This window comes from Lepisosteus oculatus, chromosome 1 (genome assembly GCF_040954835.1).
Source record: "Lepisosteus oculatus isolate fLepOcu1 chromosome 1, fLepOcu1.hap2, whole genome shotgun sequence".
Lineage (NCBI taxonomy): Eukaryota > Metazoa > Chordata > Actinopteri > Semionotiformes > Lepisosteidae > Lepisosteus > Lepisosteus oculatus.
In genome coordinates this window covers 40,736,641-40,754,281 of record NC_090696.1, presented here as the reverse complement: position 1 = coordinate 40,754,281, position 17,641 = coordinate 40,736,641, and the positions used below count along the sequence as shown (strand labels likewise).

The following is a 17,641-nucleotide window of genomic DNA, read 5'->3' as shown; positions in this document are numbered from 1 at the left end:
TTTATTATTCCAGAAAGCTTTCTCTTCTCTAGCCAAACTTCTTTATATTAAACTTAATTAATACTGTGTTTATTAAAACTTTATGAAGAATAAAAATGTTATGGTCTCATTAGAGTGAACATAATAACATGGAAAGCATGTTTTTCAAAATGCAAAACCAATTTGTATAAAGAATGTTTTGGGATACAAATTTAACATCAATGAAAAGACAATTTAATATTGGAGAAAACCACTGTTTGGAAGAAAGGTCAAATTCACAATTTTAATGATGTATTTTTTTTTCTACAAACTCAACAGCAGTGGAAGTGTAGTTTTTTTTATAAATTAAATTAAGACTTTGAAACTAATAACTTCCTTATGCATGCGAACCCAACCTTCAGTTAGGCAAATGATTCAGCTGCCTACTTAAAAAATGAAGCTTTCTTCCTACACCAACATAATCAGATGCACTTTTGTGTTGCTTAGATACTGTGCAACTTCTTTTATCACAGGCATCTTGTGTATTCTGGCTTGCTTGTGCACTTCAATAGGGCAACCTTGTTGCCTGACAGCTTCAATACAGCACAACTACTTATCTGTTCTGCCAACTGCAGCACCCTGTGAAAAAAGCTCACTTCTTCTTAGTTTCAGAGTTAATATGAAAGCAAGTGGTGGCAACCATCTAACTATGTATTTCATGCCTATAAATATTGTCAGGCAATTGACTTTTAAATTAAGCATGACCCTTAATGCTAATTTATTCCAATCTATTGCAAACCCCATTTCAAAGAAGACAAACTGGATTTTAATCTTAGTCGTATCACTAATTTAAAACCAAAGAAATTTTATTTTATTTGCAAATCAGCATTAGCTGAGGGCCACTTCTATATTTGTTTCCTAGAACTATGCTATGAATACTAAGAATATAAGCTGTAAGATGCTGATTCACAAAATTAAAAAAAGGTTTTCATAGTCTGAAATAAACACTGTAGAATTTAATCCATTGCTGACAAAGTACCAAGTACTGCATAAATGTCTCAGTATGATTATTATTCCACAACTAAAATATATGGTGTGGTATGCTGTTCATAGAACATAACTTTTTTTGAAAATACCGCACCACAAAGTACATGCCTGGGCATGATTAGTAGCGAGGAGCTGAGGAGCTGACATACAGAAAATGAATGGTCTTAAAATTGTCTTGGTTTTTAAGCACAAAATATACTGTTTCATAACACTACAGAAAATCAAAACTGGAACTGGAAAATATTAAATTAACTTTTTAATTTAGTGCCAATGGAAACTGAAAACTGAAGATTATTTTTTTAAAGCAATTCTGAATTATAAAACTAATCACCTAGTTATGTATTTCAACTGGAGGCCTGCAATTCCAAGTGTAATTATTAAAAGGCTCAAAGTAAAATTTACTGGTTGTGGGGAAGGAAAATCTTTAGTACCCTTAATGTAAGAAAACAGAGACACCTAGTGGTTTTTCTGAACAACACCAAAACACCTGACCTTGCAAAAAAATTGTTTTCACACGAAGTACCAGAACAATTGTTTTGTTGTGATACTGACAAGCTTATAGTGTGTATTTGTGGAAGCTGTACAGTATACAAAGAAACATTTCAGGTTGTGCTGCTTTTCCTAATTAAAACAATATTTACAAATTTGAATGCTGTTAAGCCTTTTTATTTAGTGTACTTGTAGCATAATGGAAACATAAAGCAAACATTTGTACTTGTTACAAAGATTGCCAGATTAATAAACTCCAAAATTCCAAACAATTACACAGACATTTATCATTAAAAAATCATCAATTTCTTTTCAGTATATTTACAGTTTCACTAGTCAGTGGTACCTCTATTTTTAATAATAATAATAATAATTATTATTATTATTATTATTATTGCTTACACGTATATAGCGCTTTTTCTGGACACTCCACTCAAAGCGCTTTACAGGTAATGGGGACTCCCCTCCACCACCACCAATGTGCAGCATCCACCTGGATGATGCGACGGCAGCCATAGTGTGCCAGAACGCTCACCACACATCAGCGATCAGTGGGGAGGAGAGCAGAGGAATTAAACCAATTTATAGAGGGGGATTGTTAGAAGGCCATGATTGATAAAGGCCGATGGGGAAATTTGGCAAGGATGCCGGGGTACACACCTACTCTTTTCGAGAAACACCCTGGGATTTTTAATGACCAAAGAGAATCAGGACCTCAGTTCCGAAGGAAGGCGCCTGTTTACAGTATAGTGTCCCCGTCACTACACTGGGGCATTAGGACCCACATGAGCCGCAGGGTGAGCGCCCCCTGCTGGCCCCACTAACACCTCTTCCAGCAGCAACCTTAGTTTTTCCCAGGAGGTCTTCCATCCAGGTACTGACCAGGCTCATGCCTGCTTAGCTTCAGTGGGTTGCCAGTTGTGAGTTGCAGGGTGATATGGCTGCTGGCCATATCTCTGTATTTCTTTCACAAACTCTACAGTACATACCTGCCTTTCCAAATGCCTGGTTCAATGCTCTTGCTAGGGCGTTTTTCCCTAAGCCACTCTCAAAAATAATATTTATTTCCTTTATTCTGGAACCTACTTCTCACAAATGTCAAAACACACTGACATTTGCCGACTGTGGTGGCCCCTCTCTCAAATACTACTCTCCCATCAAAGCCGTCTTATAAAAGTTTAAATTTGTGTCTTATAAAAGTTTAAATGCATGTCTGAAACCTTATCATGTTGGAACAGAGACTTCAAACTCTAGCTGACATCTGCAGATTCTCCTCTAGAAAAGCTCTGTACTTTTCTCCATAAATGTTGCCTTCTGTTAGTACTAGGCCACTGAATATGCAAATAAGTTGTTTTGATGAAAAGGACTAATATATTTTAGCATATTTTTAAAATCCATCTCATAAGAATAAACATGAGCTGCAGAATTGCACTGAAATACTGTATAGACCCTGTGAAACACGATTTTTATCGTTTCACTTCAGTAAATCCTGTAAAATTAAAAGCACTGTGTTCTTACTGCCTGCATGACTCCAATTTCCACCTCCTGCTGCGAATAAATTGCACACATTCTCAACCGCTGAATAACAATGTTTGCATCTTTCAGGCATTACAATAGTTGCACTAAGGCAAACCAACAGAAAGAGTAGCAAAAAATGTTTCTGAAAATGCAGTTTTAAGGTTTGCTGGCCACTAAATGAATAAACAGCACTTACGGTTCAGATTCCAAACATCACAAAGAAAACAGTTTGTTTCTCAATTATTCTCCAAATGGCAAGCAGATGCTTAGGAAAAAAAGACAACTAAATAATAACAGACAGAAAAATAATAATATACAGGGAAAATAATATATACAGTGCCTCCCAGAAGTATTCACCCCTTTCCAATGATGTCCCACTTTCTTGAATTACAAAAGATGTATACATATTTCTTTTAAGTTAATCTTTTTAATCATAACTGGAATGCCCAAACCAAATGCTTTTGTGGGTGAAAATCAGTAAATGTCAACGAAAACTACAAATAAAAAAAAAAACAAAATAACTCCCTTTCCTATGGAAATTCGTAAGTTGTTCAGGTACAGATAATTGCTTTGACAAATCACATAATTACTGTAGCTGAATGGCCTCTGTATGCAATAATACTGATTCACATGATCTCAGAATCCACATATCTCTGCTAGGTCCTTCAATCAGGCAGGGAATTGCAAACAAAGCTTCAAAGACCACAGAGCTTTAAAATCATAAAATTTGTTTATGTTGTTAAAGTTGTGGAAAGGCATTGATCACAAATTGAATACAAATTTCAAACACTGAATACTCCTGTGAACACAGCAAATTCAATTCACGGAGAAGTAGAAGACTCATCAAAACACCCGTACACTGCATAGGTCAGGCTGTCCCTCCAAACTGAACAGCTTGGAAAGGAGTAAACTGACACTGCCACTGTGAGGTCAATAGCAACTTACAGAGTTACAGAGTTCAGCTGAGAAGGGAGAAAATGCTCATGAGTCAACAATATCCCAGCCACTACACAAAGCGTGTCTATATGGAAAGAAGTATTTGAGAGATCCTGCAAACACATGACAAATGATTTTGTTGTCCAACATGTCATAATTGCAGACTTTTTGGTCTAAATGCAACATGTTAATTCTGGAACAAATAAAACACAGTGCATCACACTGTCAACACTATCCCTGCTGTCAAGCACAGTGAAAGCAATATTAAGCAATGTTATGAGTCTGCTTCTAATCAGCAGGACCGGGAAGTTTGTCATAGTAAGTGCACAACAGACAGAGCAAAGTATAGGCAAAACCTGCTCCGGTCAACTGAAGACCTAAACCTGGAATAAAAACTCACCTTTCAGCAGGACAATGAACCAAGGCACATGGCCAAAGATGCACTGGAGTGTCTTCAAGAAAATGAAGATCTTTGAATGGCCCAGTCAATGTCCTAATTTGAAGACCATAGAAAATTTTCCCCAAGGCTTCAAAATTTATGCCAATCAATCAATCCCAACCAAGTTGACAGGTCTTGAGAACGTTTGCGAAGAAGACCGGACAAAAACTGCATCAAGTCAGTAGGCGAAGTTGGCCACTACTTATGCAATCAACACATTTTAGTTTTGGATTTGTTTTTACAGTTTTTGCTGACATTTCACTTCTTTTATCCATGTGTTCAAATTAATCTTTTATGTTTATCTTAGAGAAAACTTTGTAGACCTACTGTATGTATCATGTATTAATTACCAAAAAGGGACGACACTGGAAGGAGGTGAAGACGTGCAGGGCACAGTAATAATTATATTACACAGTAATTATTTCAGTAATGACATCAGATGATTAAAAAGCCCATAACTCATAAGATAATCCAAATATCATATACATTACAGACAAAAACCCATGTTTAACAGCATCAAATGGCTTCTAAGCATTTTGCTTTGGGAACAGAGGCTCACATGGTAAAAAAAAATCAAATAAAACATGTTATTTAAAAATGTGTAAGGAAAAACGTTTTTTTAAATGTTCTGGTCAGTTATCCATTTAAAATATTTCTCTGGATGGTCTGGAAAAAATCTAAGTGAAATCTTACAAAAATATGGGATAAAAAAACATGAATTTTCTGCAATAGTACTAAGCTGATCTTAAGAGCAGAATAAATGAGTTCACTGGTGCTGAGTAACAATATTTAAAATCATAATGCGTTATGCCTTTATGCGAGTATAAAAGACTCTTTTACAGATATACTGTCATCTGTCAGGCACCTGCAGGAGTGGGATATCTGTTAGCCGTTCCTTTCCTACCTGACACACACCTACATTGTTTCAAGAACAGAACCGCAGTGTGAAAACAAGTCTGCTTTGGGAGAAACAGGTGTGCCCGGGAAAAGTAAGGGATATGGCTGAAATGAGAAAGGATGAAAAGAAATAACTTATAGAACACACAAGGGGAGAATCTGTTCAGAAGAACATAATAACCTGGTTTAATCTTTTGTTTCATTATATGTTTTAGGTTATTATACTAAAACCTAATGGACTTAAAGTAACATCCCCACAGCCATATGTTGTACAGTCACCCACTGTGGTTCAGTTAAATGCACCAAGTCAGAATCAGACATCAACTGGCTGCCAAACACAGGATCAAGAAGCTGCGGTGCCCTCCAGTAAGCCACTGAGTGTATGCTTCTAAAAAACAATTTTCAGTGTAAAAATTTCAGTGCAAATTTTGCACAGCAGAAAGACCCCATAGATCTTTCAGGAAGTTTCCCCTTCCGCTCATTTCACATCCATTTAATTATAACAATAATTCTTTGCTTGTACAGTATATGGCATTTTTCAGTTTACGGTTTCCACCCAGATGCAGGAGGCACCGGGAGCATCACGAGCCAAGGGGATAGGTAGAGAAGTGAAAAAATATTTCACCAACTGAATTAAGGCAGTGCTTTTAGGGAGGCCTAAGACTGTGCAAGACCAAAGTGGAATTCAGCCTGAGCACAAAGGTTAACTCCCATACTCTTACAAACTGGGATCTTTACTGAAGAGGTCACAAACGTGGTTTTAATATCTCATTCAAAGATTTCTCTGGCCACCATACTGGAGAACTGGTCTGAAATTATTCTGAAGGGCGAGTGTCACTTACTGGCCAACCAGCTAGAGATGCAATCTGATTTTCCTTAATCCCGTAACCAGGTCCAGCCTTGCTTAGTTTCTGATCGGATAAAATCCAATACATACTTACTGTATGGAAAGTACAGTACCTCACAACGGTTTTAAACTATGATTTATTTTTCATTTGAATTATTTTCAAAGAAATGCCATGTTTCCTACTTAGCTGTACAGAAAAAAAAAATGTGAAGGCTTTGATCTACTTTTGGCAGTGCTATGTTCGTCAAGGCAAACTACTATTTAACATTCAGTGAATGTGCCAATCTATGAGCAGCTGTTCTGGATTTAAAAGAGAAAATGCTGAGTGCTGTTCTTCACGATTCAAAAAGGTTTACAGCACTGAGTCAAGCAGAATCATTTTTTCATATTTAATCAGAACAAACTACAAGCATTTAAAGGAATAGTTTCAGCTGCAGTACACTCTTGTGACCCAAGGTGAACTATAAGAGCACCATCTATGCAACAAGACAGAATAGCCTGTCATTTTTATAACCATTTTCAAATAATGCAAAAGTATAAAGAGTGCTTGGCACTCAAATGTAATCCAAGGGACTTTACCTACAACATTTAATGCGATACAGGTCTTGAATTAGAAGCTGCAGCAACAGAGTCATGTAGCTGCAGCAACAGAGTCATTTTGCATCATATTGTTACAGCTATAGGTGTGACTATGGAAGTTTCTAATAATCTATGGATGTAGCTTGGCAGTGTAAACATTTCCAGCTTCAAAACATAGGGGATTTATGCCAAGATGTAGGGGGTCCAAATTCAGTGATCAAAGCAATCGTAAAGTTTACCTTGGTTTACCTTCATTACATTCTGGTTTCTGCATTTGCAGAGAGATTTAACTGCAGGGAGAAATCTATTTAGTTTAGAAGGCAGCTCATCTCTTATTGCGGCCTTAGCAGCCATTATTTATGAGTGAGAATGCTTGGTAACAGTTTGGAGTTTTCTGGGTAGTTAGGATGTTAGGCCTCTGAAAAGCATTGACTGTAAATTTGTACACACTGTAGTGTAACCTGTATGATGTATCTTTAGTGTGTGTTGCAATTTTTGTATAAATATTTGTTCAACCAAGTGTGCCTGAATAATGGCTCTATTTACCAGATTTGTGCCAAAGAAAAAAATAATTCACATTACTTTAACTATACTAACCGCTCAAGTATATTCTTGGCAAAATCCTTACGAGTTGGGGTTATGTTTATTATTTGGGGTTTATTATTATGGAGGTTATGGAGGGGTGTGAAACCGGAGTCCTGGGCTTATAATAATCCTCATGTTTGAATTAGCTTCATCACTCTGTTCTCCTCTCCTCTGATAGCTGATGTGTTGAGCATACTGGCGCACTTTGGCTGCCGTCACATCATCCAGGCAGGTGCTACACCTGTAAGAAATTACTATTATTATATACAGGTAGTGGACAAAAAGGGTTAAATAAGGGACACCAGGCATATTGAACGCAAGGACCTCCACATAGGTGTGGTGCATGCTTTAATTAAGTGAATAATTTCCTGCATATGTAGGATCATGCACAAAAAATGCTGGACGATTATGACAAGCATAGGTGCCAGGAGACATCAGGGGTGATTGTTGAAGCACATTTGGCAGGAGCTTCAGTCACTGAGACAGCTCAGCTTGCTGATGTTTCATGAGTAACAGTGATGTCAGCCTGGAAATCCTAAGACATCATCAGCAATGGGTGAGCAGAAGCACATACTCCAAGATTAACTGGAAGTGCTAGGTAAAACAGGTGAAAAACTGCAGGGCTATCAACCAGTCAGTTTAACCTAAACTGGTCCACTGAGAACTCCAGGGATAAGGGTACTATAGCCGGGTTGTAGTGGTTCAACGGCACATTTATGACTCCAAGGGTACAATGAGCTCAGGCACAACATTAAAAAGAGAAAAAGAAATATGAATTGAACAGATGAATAATCCTTTATCATGTTCTCAAGAAGAGACAAGTGCCCCTGGCACAAACCTTAGGAATTGTACAAGCTTAAAGGCTTGATTCCAGCAATAAAGGTTTCTGATGGTTCTTATTTTTAAATGTAATAAAACATTGCATTCCTTAAACTGTGCTTAACACTGAGCATCAAAGCAGACTACTAAGTCTAATAGGTTTTAGATATAAAAAGTATCACTATATTTATGCATGCATGCTGTTAGAATAGTAGTATACTGTATATAAAATGCTATATACACTGTACCATTTAATATAAAGTACTGTATATGGATTATGGATATTGATCAGAATAATGCCTAAAACACATAATATTTAATTAGCTGATCCTGAATGGCTGTAACATAAGCACTAAATAACCTCATTAGCGAGTTAATTGGGCACAGGTGATGGGGCTTGAATGTCAATCATGGTGAAAAGAAAAACACAGAAAAGAAACTATGTCCAAGTTAGCAAGAGAACAAACCCTTTGTGCTACTGGTATGCTGGAGGCCAGACTGCTGGTAGAACGCCTGCAGTAGACCAATGTCCTCTTTCTAGATGGCAGCCTTACAGTATATTACACTACAGTGATCAAGACCTTGAACTTGTTCCTTCCTCAGCAGGAGAAAGCCATCCCCATGCTGCTCGTATAACAGTGGCTATCCTGTTAGATAAAAACGTGCTCAGTATGTCATGGACGACCTGAGTCTCACTGAACATTTGTGGGATGAAATGGGAGGACGTGTAGAATCTAGGGTTCAGAGACCAGTGAAGAGATGCATACTTGTCCAGGCACTATGACAGAAATAGGAACAAGACAGTATCTGTAACTTGATGCAAAGTGTATCCTGCCGATATACTGTTTATATTCCATAAGCTGCCATACACACTGCTAGCCTGTGAATTTCATAGCAGACACCCTGTTGTCGAGAAATGTTAATCAGCAAAACTAATTTACCTACAGTATGTCGCATCTGGTTCATGTTAGCAGACCTGCTTGAAATCATGATAATAGATAATAGTTTACAGATAATAACCTTCTGAATGTGTTAAAATCTTAACTGATGCATCATTTGATACCTGTAAACATTTTAAGCATATACTTTAAGCAACATCTACAGTACCTACACTCCCTGAAGTACACATTTCTCATTTTTGTTTCCACTGGTAGCACACTGCAGACAAATAACCCTGATCTTTCGTCAGCTGTCTTTCATTTCTTTAAATTGTGATGATCCGTGGAATTTCTTTTTTTGGGAACAAAAACATGTATAAGAAACAACAATTCACACTTGAGAGTGAAACGTTGCCATATTCATTATATTTTGGCTAACTTTCCAGTATGGTATATATTCTGTCAGCTTACTGACAGAATTGTCTCAGAAAGATTAATAACTTTGTGGGTGATGATTTGATCATCTTCATTTGAGAGTAAACAACTGGCAAAATTGGTCCTGATGTAAATGTGTGCCCTATTATGGACTGGCATCCAATCCAGGGTGCATCCTGCCTTTCCAAGATGCTCCGATAGGTTTCTGGGAGGCTCTGGCTCCTCCGCTACCCTGAAGTGGATGAAGTGGTAAGAAAATGGATGGATGGATGGATGGATGGATAGACTAGCGAATGGATATGTCCACACTAATTCAAGCTTTGTTGCACAACACATACCTGGAGAGAATACATTTCAAAACTATATGTTTCACTAAAAAAAAGTCCTTAAAAAGTTTTCAATGATTGCATGTTGACACTGTCTACAGTATTAACATTTACAGAAAAAAATAAACTACAAATCCCTAATAGCAAAAATCCCTATTAACAAAAAAAAAAGTCTCATCACTCTCCTAAAGAAGCACTTCTGTGACTTCTGTGAATATTTTCCAGACATGCGAAACAGTCATCAGAAAAGGAATCGTAATCTCTTCTGGTTCTGAAACAGCCACAAATATGAATCCCAAATTCCCAGGCGGAATTTGTTATTCTTTGAAGTCCAGAAGGTTTAAAGGTAATGCATTCTCTTTTCTCATTGTTGGTTTTTATCCTAGTTTTGTCCATCCACATTCTACATCTTAGATGACAGAAATGTTATTTACAGAATGGTCATTTCCATTCACAGTAATCATAGACTCTGGACAGATCGCCTGTCATTCCCTGTATAGTACACCACTGGTTCCCAACCTGTAGACCACAGACCCCTGACGGTCCTTTCAAAAAGTGAACTGTGATGTAAAAACAGTTTTAAGGCTGACACGGTCATCACTCTTACCTAATATTTTATCTTTGGCCAGTGTTGTTTCACTGACTTCATCTAATAATTCATTATTCAACATGCATACGTGTATGTTCATGCACATGCCCCGCTACACTTGACAGACATTTTATTTTTAGAAAAATGTGACAATAAGGATGTCAGGTTCGCACAATACTATTGATTATGGAGCAAAGATTATGTAATATTGCATTGCATTTTCATATGTAATGCTGTGTAGAAACAACAACTAGTAGCATAAAGATGTAAGCAAAATATTGGGAAGGTGGAAAAGGGATCTGTACATTTAAAAAGGTTAGGAAAGGTTGTTTACTTTACAGATCCTTAATTGGGGAAAACACTTTTCCATTTTCATCTTCTGCAGCTCTCTGTACTACACATAAGTAGTCCTTTTATCAACCAGCCCCTCCCAAGATCAACTGGGTGCAAGTCATTTTACTTTGCTGATGCTAACGCAGAGTGAAACTGCCCAACCGTATATCCAAGAGCATACAACTGAAAGCTTTTCTATCTAACACATGCACTTAACTATGCCTTGTCCATTGTTTTTACAGATTCCTTTCTTCCTGTGCTGCAATGGTATCAGCCTTTTAGCCAAGAAATGAAAATGTCATCACTGGAAACGAACATTTGCTTTGACTGACTTATCTGGTTAAATAAAGGATTATCATGGTGTTATTAGGCACAATTAATGTTTTGTTTTCATTTACATTGTTATAAGATGCATGTTAGTCCTGGTGCATCTGTATTCCTTCCATCCATTTTCTGAAACCACTTTATCTTTATAGAGTTACAGTAAGTGAAGCCTCAGCCTAAGCAGAAGTCACAGGCCAGACTACATTGTGGATGGGATACCAGTCAATGCCAAGGCAGACACACACACATTCACTGGGATAAGTGAGAGGTGGCAAATAACCTGTACAGGATGTCTTTGGACTGTGAAAAAAAATCAGACTTCTAAAGTTTTCAGCTTTATGCGTGTTCAGAGAGGAACAAATGTTGTTTGTGTGATGGATTAGGCTGCAGATGTATAATTTACCTTGAGCTTGTTCTAGTCATGTGAATTCAAGTTTTGGTTTCTTCCAATCCAAAATAAGTTGTAACCGCTTGTATGTTCTAGCTCATACTTTCAAAACACTCTTTTGAAAAGAAAACTACTTCATTCCTTCTGGTTCATGAGGCGAGATCCTAAAATAGGACTGCTAATGTCATTTTGAAAAATGAAAGAAAACCTGTGAGCCATCTTTTGACTAGCTAGTGGAAGTGACATTTTTGAAAATCTTGAGGTCTTAGTTTGCTTTATTTTTACTGTACAAGTGAATGTAGCACAAATAAAGCTGCACTAAAATGAGGTTCCGATTACGTTTTTTGGCTGCAAGTCCCAGTAGAAATCCACCCATTTCCAGATTGCTGCCACCCACCCAAATCACATTTCTTTTGCTGGCAGAATCATACCCTAAAATCACTAAGTAACAAAACCCAGGTGGTAGAAAACATGCTAAACCTGAAACGTCTCAGCTCAATCCAAAAATCTAAGCAACCCTTTACATACTTATTTGGAATAAATAAAAGCGTTCAATTAGTCTTACCTTTTTTTCTGCCTCTTTGTTTCTTTTCCCACTCTGCTGATCTCCAAACACTTTCTCGGGACCAAACAACTTTTTGGTCCATTCATCCTTCTGAGTTGCTAGTCGAGAAGGCTGCCCTATTTCCCCTGCTACCCTATATCTGTCAGCTGGGATTTTGCTCATTGGAGGAGGAAGAGTGCTGCAGTTAGCACTTGACCAGCCGTCTGTGGATTCAGCATAGGACTCTTGGTCGCTGGTACTGCCATGTTGCCAATCTCGCAAAACGTGAACAGGAAGCCAGCGCTGACTTCCGGCATGGGCAGCTGCTCCTGCGCCTGTTTTTTTGCCATGAGAGTAATGAGGCCTGGATGGCTGGACAGGGACTTCGATCCTTGCAGAAGGACCTAAATGTCGCCCAGGAATTTGAGAAGATTCAGGATGGGAAAGCTCAACATGATACTTTCCATCCTGTTCATAGCGATAGCCATTCCAACTTGACGCAGCCTGGTTTGAATTCCGGGTCGGAGGATTTTCCCACAGACCGTTGGGGATATGCCTACTTGGGTTGCTTCCCAAGTCAACTAAGAGAACCCTATTGCTTTTCTCTTCGGGAAGGAAATTTCCAATCCCACTGTCACTGTTGCTGCTGGTGCTGTTATTCTGCTGGGCATCAATATCTCCATCAAGAAAGGCTCGGGCCCGCATTCCTTCAATTGACTCCCCCATGTCACGGTAGAGAACAGAGACAAACTGCAAGAGAGGCTGTGATGTTGGGGGGAATTCCAAGCAGCCATTTATGTCAGGATCTGGAGTACATTCAAAGTTAAACCGTCTTGCAATGCCTTGATGAACCTTATGATGACAGAGCTCCGGGTCCACAATAAAGACATGACAGGAGGTCCTCAATCCACTCTCTTCCTCTTTAGTCAAGCTATGATCATCAGTAACTTGCATGGTGACCAATCCAAAGAACCTCCTGTCATCAGGACACACAGCACTAAAAGCTAATTTCTCAGCTGGGTATGTAGCAATTATGGAACCTTTGTCATTACAAAGCTGAATGCTGTCATGCATTATTTTCATCATTACCAGAGAGTGAATCTTCTGTTCAGCCCTGAGGCGTCTCATACATCCACGTATAGCCTGCAGACTGTCACTTTCGAGGTTGGCACTTGTGGAAGCCAGTTCAATAGAGCCTAGGTATCCAACAATCATTCCAACATTGAGAATGCTAGCATCTAACGCAAAATCATCTTGATTTTCAAATACATCTACAAATACTGTATCATCATTCAGTACTTTTGCCATTTCTTCTTCTGAAAGCAGGTCTGGGTTGCTTTTTGCACTGCCATGCCTGCTTCTGTAAGTGAAGTCCGGTTCAGACAATGGCCTTGGCTTCACTGCAGGCTTCTCAGAGCTGCTGGATGAATGGCTGGAGTTCTCAAAAATCATGTTGAAAATCCCTCCAGACTGCATCTCTGCCACAACTCTCTCAGCTCTGTTGATGCCCAAGGTTTTAGAGTCAATCTTTGGCTTTATCCAGTTTTTGGTTTCATGGAAACCAAGTTCTTCATCACTTGAGCAGGAGTCCACATGGTTGTTACCTTCTGCTATTACCAAATGCAAAACTCCAGAACACCTTCCAATTAGTTTTACCACATCTTCATGTGATGCTTTAGACACATTAATGTCATTGACACTCAGGATCTGATCTCCTGCTCTCAACCCAACATAGTCCGCTGGGCTTCCTTTCAGAATGCAGCTCAAAATACAAGGGGCTTGTCCTGACAGGGTGAATCCATACCCTGCTCTTCCTCTGGCTACTTCCACACTTCTGACCCGGCCTGACGAGTGCAAGTTCAGCCGACGTTTTGCACCTTCTCCCTGCTTAAACATTTTTCTTGCTACTAGGGACTTTCAACGTGTAGCCAGGGGAACTAAATGGAACACTATGTTAACCGCTACAGAACTGTCGCCTCAACATCTTTCTACCATTCATTCTGACTTTTCAGAAGACCTGAAAAACAAGAAAGAAAACAAATTTTATGGCTACTTTTCTACTACAAAACTTACAACCACAAAAGAATTAACTAAAGGGAAAAAAGGTCAGATAATCTAAATACTATACTTAAACATTTATTAGAAATATTTTTGTTATACAGTGTAGCTCTTCCCTTGACATATGCTCCTCTTAATATAACAGGATGTACATTTGAACAGTAATCAAACACTGCCTAGCAAACGTATTGCATAAGTAGTAATAATAATACAATAATTAATAAGTAAGCTTATTACCCCAACAACCTTTTGGGTTGAAAAAGTGCCTCCTGTTCTTGGATTTAAATACATATGGTTTCCACATAATGAGCCCTTTGGTTTGTGTTTCAACTTTGTCAGTGCCTTTGAGGAGTCTAAATATGTGTATCAGGTCTCTTAGTCTTCTATGTTCAGTACTAAAAAGGTTCAGTTCTTTCAACCTGTTAAGTGTAGGATTTTCCTTTAAGTTCTGGAATGCATGTGGTCACTCATCTCTGGACTGATTCCAGAGCAGCAGTATCTTCTGTATAAGGTTGTAACCAAAACTGTACACAATACACCAGTAATTTAGAATATTATATAACTGAATCATAGCACCATTCAATTAAAATTCTACGCTTTTAACTATATATCCTAGCATTTTGTTTGCCATTATTACTTCTCCACTTTGTCTAGAAAATGTAAATGATGTTCTGACAGAAAAACTAAATAGTCTATTCCAGCTCAGCGTTTCATATTTTGTATTTGTTATTGTTACCTTCATGAAACACCCTGTACTTGATTACCGTAAACTGTCATCTCCATGGGTTTTATCCAGTCTTGAAATTCATCTAAAGTATTTTGAATTTCACCTGTTGCTTCTACATTGTTTCTAATCTTCCTATTTTGGTATAAGCAGCAGACTTGACCAGTTTACCAAGTACTGTATAACAGAATCTAGATCACTGACTGAAATTATGAAGTTAGATGGCCCCAGGACTGACCCCTGTGGTACCTCACTTATTTACTGCTTGTAATTCAAGAATTCATCCTTCATGAGTAAATGTATTAAAAACTTTCTGAAAATCTACATATGCTATAATCATCCATTGCTGGGGCTGCTTGTTCAAAGAATTTTAACAAGTCAGTTAAGTGAGATCTATATTGTCTAAACCATGCAGAATATATACTTAGATATTGTTTCAAAATAGGCGATCCTCTAATTTTGTTTTAGCAATTGTTTCCATTATCTTATATGTAACAGATATATGGTCTATGATTATGTGGTTCAATGTAGTGACCTTTGTACTACATTTCTGATTCTCCACACCATGGCTACTACATCAATTGCTACATCTTTGAAGCAGTTTTATAATTCAATCATTTTATTGTTACAATACAGCACATTAATATAAGTTACCATCAGGTAAGTTTAATATTACAATTATTACAGCAAAAATAATTAATGTCATTTCAACCCAGTATGTATTGTATTGAAATGCTCCATGTTCTATAAGTTTACAGAAGTACTGTATTTCGATTTCACTGGATTGCAGACAAGAAAAAGGTTTTAAGAAAAATTAACAATACCTGTCACTAAATATCAAAATATTCATATTACCACAGGTAACATTGTATTTTCTAAATCCATTCATAAACTAACCGATTAATATGCATTATTTAGTTGTTCTTTAGGTCTGTAAATGCATTACACTAAGTATAAGCGAAATAACAGCTATTTTAACGCCATCTTGTGTTTTGTTATCAGCAAATAAGGATCAAAGATTACATTGGAGTTGGCGTACACCACGAAAATGTTACTCTCCAATGAGGAAGTGCTTTCATTTCAAATTTTAGCGCTAAAAATGTCACCTTTAGACAGGTAGCCTACAGTACAGGTGTGTGCATTTCAACACACAGCTCTCATTAAAACGCTCTTAGTTTGTATACTACATGAATAATTAAAACTAAAAACTACATAAAATAAACCGCTGAAAACAGCCCAAGAAAATCGGTCATTAGCGATCAATACTCCATACGTTACTACAAAAACAAATCCTTGAATGCAAAAGAAGTGCATGAGAACTTTTAAAATATTTTTTCACTGGCTAGATATTAAAAACGGGACTGCTTCATAACCGAGTGCTTTACTGTCCCGAGAATAACGAAGAAGATTCAAGCATGAGAAAATTCCTTTGTTGACCATTCCAAACAATCATTCAGGAACCAGGACAGTAAAACTTCTAGAATGCTATTATTCTGCATGTTACAATACTGAAGCACCAACAATCTTACCTCATTATAATCACACACTCATCTAGATTCACTCATATAAAAGCATCTCGTATCTGAATTGCTTTTATAAACTTTGGATAACTTTTTTCTCCCTTTTCTGTTTCCCCGCAGCAACAATCATTATCCCAGGAAAATTCACCCAACCCTGCTGAGCCACACTGACCCGCCCCGGCTATTCCATTGCACGAACACGGTAGCGAAACCCCCAGTTCCTATGACAACGCTGTTGTCCGCTTGGCCTCGGAGCCCTTCTACTCGCTGATGCGACTATCAGTCATTCTGTACGCGTTCAAATTACTGTTGCCGTCTTGTAGTAAGAGGGACTGAAAGTGTAACACGAACAATAACAGTGCAAGGTGTGCAAGAATGAAGGCTGGTTTTAAATACTGTACCAAGTTACTGTTTCACAAGATTCGGCATACGTTTTGCAAAATAGTTTTTTACATATAGTCTTTTTCTCAAAATGTGAATGTCCTACACAAGAAGGTATGACGAAATGAAATCAGAAATAATATTTATAAACTGCATTACTAAACGTACTCTACGTATGTGTAATCAAACCTGTCCCCCCTTATGCGAAACCAAACTTTTTCCTCATAGAAAAACGATTATATGCGAACTAGTGTACCGTTATATTGCACAGGCATCACACGCTGAGCTGATTACAAATTCATTTATTACAAGGATGCAATGAACTCTGGTTATTCAATGCATTAATATCGTCCGCTGGACATACAGTATTGTTATATACACTTCGAAAACGGGTGTACAGTAACTCCCCATTCTCGGAGGTAAAAACCGCACGTCAGCAATAGTGAAATCATACTACAATGTCAGATTAAAAAAGCATTTTCTGAATTATTTTACTTTTGCAGAGCTTCACCATGATGTAATACAGACACGTCTCACGAGTCCGGTCCCCGTCTCTCGCCCCAGCAGCCCTGGAGAGTCAACAAGCGGACACCCGGCAACCGGAGTCGAGCGCCCCCGCGGCTCTCGGCGGCGTGTCGCTGTGTGATTCTGTGTGGACTCGCGAAACAGAAAAGCTTCCAGAATAAGTGTTGACGGTATTGATGAACAATATGTAAACCATCGTACATTTCCTCCTTTCATCACTTAGAAACCAGTTAATTTACACGTCGTGTCTGCCCAGCTTCAGATCATTAGGTTCTAAGGCTTTATCGAATTTCATAGCTAGAATATAAAAGGGAGTTTTAAACCAGAATATAAAGTTACCTGGATTTATTACATTATTACCCTGACTGTGAGATCATAGATCACTGCCTTTTCATAGGCAGTAAGCTTTTTTCCAACACGTTAAGAGTCATAGTTACGTCTGGTCTAAGATTAAAATAATGGTACATTTAAATAACTCGGTAAGGCACTTCAGTGCAAAGTT

At 38.0% G+C, this 17,641-nt stretch overlaps 1 protein-coding gene across 2 annotated transcripts in view; it reads right to left on the bottom strand.

Moving 5' to 3' along the window:
• The window catches only part of rgs12b (regulator of G protein signaling 12b), a 98,249-nt gene extending 81,019 nt beyond the window's left edge, over nt 1–17,230 (bottom strand). The window contains exons 1-2 of one of the 2 annotated variants that reach the window (XM_015344824.2): nt 17,110–17,230; nt 11,953–13,948 (exon numbers count right to left, since the gene is read on the bottom strand). In XM_015344824.2, coding sequence (XP_015200310.2) covers nt 11,953–13,827 — 1,875 coding nt within the window. In that variant the 5' untranslated portion in view covers nt 13,828–13,948; nt 17,110–17,230. Of the gene's footprint in view, nt 1–11,952; nt 13,949–16,242; nt 16,390–17,109 lie in introns of those variants that run through there. The other variant, XM_015344823.2, reaches the window with a different exon arrangement.
• Between the last annotated feature and the right edge of the window lie 411 nt (nt 17,231–17,641).